This window comes from Volvox carteri, assembly GCF_000143455.1.
Source record: "Volvox carteri f. nagariensis unplaced genomic scaffold VOLCAscaffold_21, whole genome shotgun sequence".
NCBI lineage: Eukaryota > Viridiplantae > Chlorophyta > Chlorophyceae > Chlamydomonadales > Volvocaceae > Volvox > Volvox carteri.
Genome location: NW_003307564.1, coordinates 1,091,244 through 1,095,681, shown reverse-complemented (window position 1 = coordinate 1,095,681; position 4,438 = coordinate 1,091,244). Strand labels below are relative to the sequence as shown.

Sequence of the window (4,438 nt, the reverse complement as noted above, 5' to 3'; positions counted from 1 at the left end):
GTGCGGATTAAGGCCAGGGATTAACCTTCTGTCCTGCATCGATACTTGCTCAAACGGCTAAGTTGTTGGCAAACTTACCTCGCCTTTTCAACCTTTGGTTCCCTTGCGGAACAAAACTATGTGGTAAGCTCGTACCAAGGACTTCCGTGCCCTAATCCCTGGCCTTAATCCGCACTGGAAATACACCCTAAATGTGTAAACGAAACGGCCGCTCAACTCTTACTCAAGCCACGACGACCAACCTATCAGAAGAAAAACTTAATGACAAGCCCCTTGGCCGTGTCTTGCCGTGTTTCCCAGGGCTTCGACACCAACTGCCCATCTAATTATTTATCATTCAGCCACTTAACGCCGCCTGGTATAAAATTCGGTTTTAGCCGAAAACGTTTTGATTGCGGTTGCACAAATGCGCATCGGTACCTACAGCCATCCAAACAGTTCAAACTCAACAACAACACGACCCAGCGCTGGCAGCGAAACGATGAATGATACGGAGAGCAGCAGCAGCATAGCACCGCGCATTGCGCCGCCATTTTCGCGCCAGGATGATTCATTTGACTCAGCACAAAGCGAGGTGACGAGTAAGTGACTGTAAGGTAAGGGCTATAAGGTCGCCGCCTGTTCAACCACGCGCTTCCCTCCGCTAATCTCTAGCGAGCGCGGGCTGGACCCATTTCCCCTTGGAAGCCTGAGCGTGACGTCCGTCGCTTTCCAGAACCCTACTCCTACTAACGTTAACCCTTCCCCGAGCTGAGCAATAGGATAACAACACGCATATATTTGAGTCCTAACACAGGCCAGGCCTAAGGACACGATGGAGGTGTGCGTGTGCAGCTGTGTATAGTTTTTATAACACCGCTGTTTGGCCTTTGGGTGGGGGAGGGTGTCCCGGCTGCCCTGATTGGAATGGCCCCCTCCTAGGCTGGGCCAGCTTGCGCCCCCCTCCCAGTCCTCCGTGCGTTATCGTTCTCTCACAGTTTGGCTTGTGGCTGCAATCCAGCAGCATACAGAGGGGTGAGAGAGAGAGAGAGCGCGGGAGGAGGAAAGAGAGAGAGGGGTGAGAGAGGACGTAGGTGGTGCCACCTTCAGAAGGAGCAGTGCGTAGCGATAGATACAAGTGTGTGTATGTGTATATGTATGTGTATATGTATGTGTATATGTATGTGTGTTACACCTCCTTCCAGAGATGCGATTCCACCCTCCAAAGATGTCACCTGGAGGGGCCCCGTACATACACCCGGAGCCCTGATGGTGGGGCCAAGGACCAGGGAGGAAAACGCGTACATAATATACGCTGTAGATAGAGCGAGTGCGGCCAGGGAAAGAGGAAACCTGCAACCACCCGCTGCTGACGACGTAACCGGGAGCCACCCAGATAGATAGATAGATAGATAGATAGATAGATAGATAGATAGATAGATAGATAGATAGATAGAAGAAAACAAGTCGTCCCCAACATCACCCAAACAATGGCCTCATCCATCATTGCGAGTCAGCTTAGGAGCCGGGGGCTATCTAAATCGGAATTGCTCAACAGCACACTCACCTCAGCGGTGAACCTTCTGCTCTTACAAATGGAAAACAGACAGACAGACAGACAGACAGATAGACAGATATAGGGAGGGTTCGATTATTTTGGGGGTTGGGTTGCATCGGGCGTGAGAGGCTGCTTTGCATCTTAAACAGTCAACCGGCTTCTCTGTGGGTCACAGTCATTGTACACCTCCACCCCTTACCACCATGGCCACACCACCACCACCACCACCACCACCGCCACCACCCACCACCACTAAGGGCCCCGTAAGTCCCCGTCCCTCAGTTCCCTCAGTTTCTTCTTCCTTCTTTTCCCTCTCCTCATTGAGCCACCAAATTGAGCCACCGAGAACTTTGGGCAACGCAAACAAGATGGAAACATGCACGACAAACCCTTTCTTTCCTGTAAATTTTTGTCTAACTGTATTTAACTGGTATGCCGGCACGATCAATTTATAATTACAGGATACGGAATACAGACAGACACCGCGTTCTGATGATGTCGTGCGGGAAAGGGCCCCCTTTTGCTTCTTAACAACTGTTGTATCACGTCTTTTTTTCAGAAAATAACCGATCGAGGGATGTCAGACAGATCCCGGGATACCCTGGATACTACAACAAGGAACACCATATCGCGCATGCCGTACAGCAGTACTACTGCCATTTCGCTGACGTGTGTCGTCATCGTGTGCCGCGTATTCGCTTTTACATTATAAATCAAAATATTATATAAAACATTGCCACAGTACGGTATATATGCTGTAACAGAGTACGACACTACAACAGCAACATTAGGCGGTCGATAATCGCCGTACCATGCCGTACAGGCACGCGGCAAGAAAGGGCCTTTATGGAAGTCAAAGACCGTAACATCGGGACGACACAGACGTACATACGCACATACAGACATACACCCATTTCACACATTAAATGATCCCAACACCAGCCCGTCCGCCCGCCAGCTATGTACGATATCTAAACGGCGCCGTACCACCGTACCGCCGACGAAATGACGCATCTGGAAGGTCGGAGGTGGCGGCCAGGGGACCCCGTCAGGAGGATGTAGAATGGCGGATGGTGCAGGGCCTCGCCACTTGCCTGCCTGCGCGACGGCCCATACACACACACACACATACCCTTACAAGTAGTAACCCGTCTCAACTCGCTACCAATACACACACAGACACACGCACAGACAGACAGACAGTCACACACACGAACACAGACACCGTGCCCCGACCCAGATCCTCTTTAACTCTACTCTCGTATCTTCCCATCTCTCCGTACACATCTCTCCGTACATATACGGCATACGGGGCATCGCGATGCGTTTCCTTCTTGCAGCCAATTCTCTACTACACATTACAGCACGCGAACAGGTAACTAGACTAGTAATAATATCCCCGCTGCGAATTTTCCCCTTTGTGTTTTACCCCCAACGCAAAGCCCCTTCTCCATCCCCTCCCCCCACCGCCCCTCCTCTCCTTATCCCTTGTCGCGCCAAGCACTATAATCCCGCCGCACTCCGATTACTGACGCCATTCGTCTAGCACATCTCATGCCAACTTTCCCCGAACAGCAGTAGCGGCAGTAGCACTAGTAGTAGCACTAGCAGTAGCACTAGTAGTAGCAGCAATAGCAAAATTAGAAAGGAAAGAGAGAGAGAGAGAGGTGTCAGCTGGCTGCAGAAAAGAAGAAGAAGAAAAGATAGATGCACTCGCACACACAAAAACACTCGCACACGCACACTCCCTTCAACATACTACATGCAACAGGCGCAATCCGCTCACCGGCTCACATACCCACCCCCACCCACCCACACGCACCAAGATGGCAACCGGATCACAATAGTCGTACCCATACGCGACGGCGAAACCCACACGGTCCCTCCTCCTGCTCCAAACCCCTCGTCCCCCCCCCACGCACACACACTCTTGATCACATGCTCGCATGGACATATGCCCTGATACACAGCCGTACGTACATACGTACATACATACCTACGCCTACACATATATATAATACGCCTTCTTCACCGGCACTCGACGTTGTGCCGTCATGTACTCGAGCTGTGTGATTTCGTGCCTCACCGGCCACACTCTCCCTACTTCCATGCCCATGTTACTGAATCCCAGGAGGCGGCAGAGAGAATGAGGCGATGAGGAGGAGGAGGTGGTGAGGGAGGGGGAAAGACGAACCACAAACGAGTGAGAGGGAGGGGGAGGTGGGGGAGAGGAGGATGTCACAAGTTGAAACCCTTTACACCTAAAAGCCATGTAACCCAGATGGCAGTTGCCGCCGATACGTTAACCCATCTAATCAAAAAATTCAGGAAAAGTGTTTTTTTGATGTGAGGTGATGTGAGGTGAGGCCACATCTTCGCCATCCATCCATCCATTCGTCACTTCAGTCACTTCAACAACATCGCGCAAAATCACTTTAGGACGCCTCGTCATCACACCCCCCGCGGCGGCGGCGGCGCCATGCTGCGTGTATAATAACTAGGCAACGTTCACTCTTTTAAGGACGTTTGCGTATCAGGACAACGAGAAATATATTTTTTTTAAAGTTCGCGCTGGTTTTTCGTTTTTCTGCAGGTTTTTTTTCCTTCTTGGTCTCTGTTTAGGCATGGCTTCGGCTTCCGCTTCAGCTTTAGAGAGAGTCAAAACAGCGGGCCAAGTATAGGCGATAGCAGTATTGGTCGTGTTCGTGGTTGTAATAAAGTATTTGTGCAGGTTCGTGATTGGCGGGGGGTGAATTGAAGGCTCGCGCAGCTAGCGGCGGCCAGGGCGCGCCGGCGGGGGTCGTATCGGTGGCGGCCGTCGCGCCGGCGGTGGTTCATCATCAACACTGCCGCTATCCTCACTGTCGCCACTTTCCGAGCTCGGTGGCGCAGCGGGGCGGC

The 4,438-nt window shown here is 51.8% G+C and overlaps 1 protein-coding gene across 1 annotated transcript in view; it reads right to left on the bottom strand.

Moving 5' to 3' along the window:
• VOLCADRAFT_91512 (uncharacterized protein) overlaps window positions 1-4,438 on the bottom strand; it is a gene marked incomplete at both ends in the record, with an annotated part of 18,540 nt that overhangs the window by 12,152 nt on the left and 1,950 nt on the right. Inside the window, 3 exons of the mRNA XM_002950933.1 lie at window positions 1,737-1,885; window positions 2,533-2,635; window positions 3,624-3,657. Of these exons, the coding sequence (XP_002950979.1) occupies window positions 1,737-1,885; window positions 2,533-2,635; window positions 3,624-3,657 (286 nt within the window). The remainder of the gene's footprint in view (window positions 1-1,736; window positions 1,886-2,532; window positions 2,636-3,623; window positions 3,658-4,438) is intronic.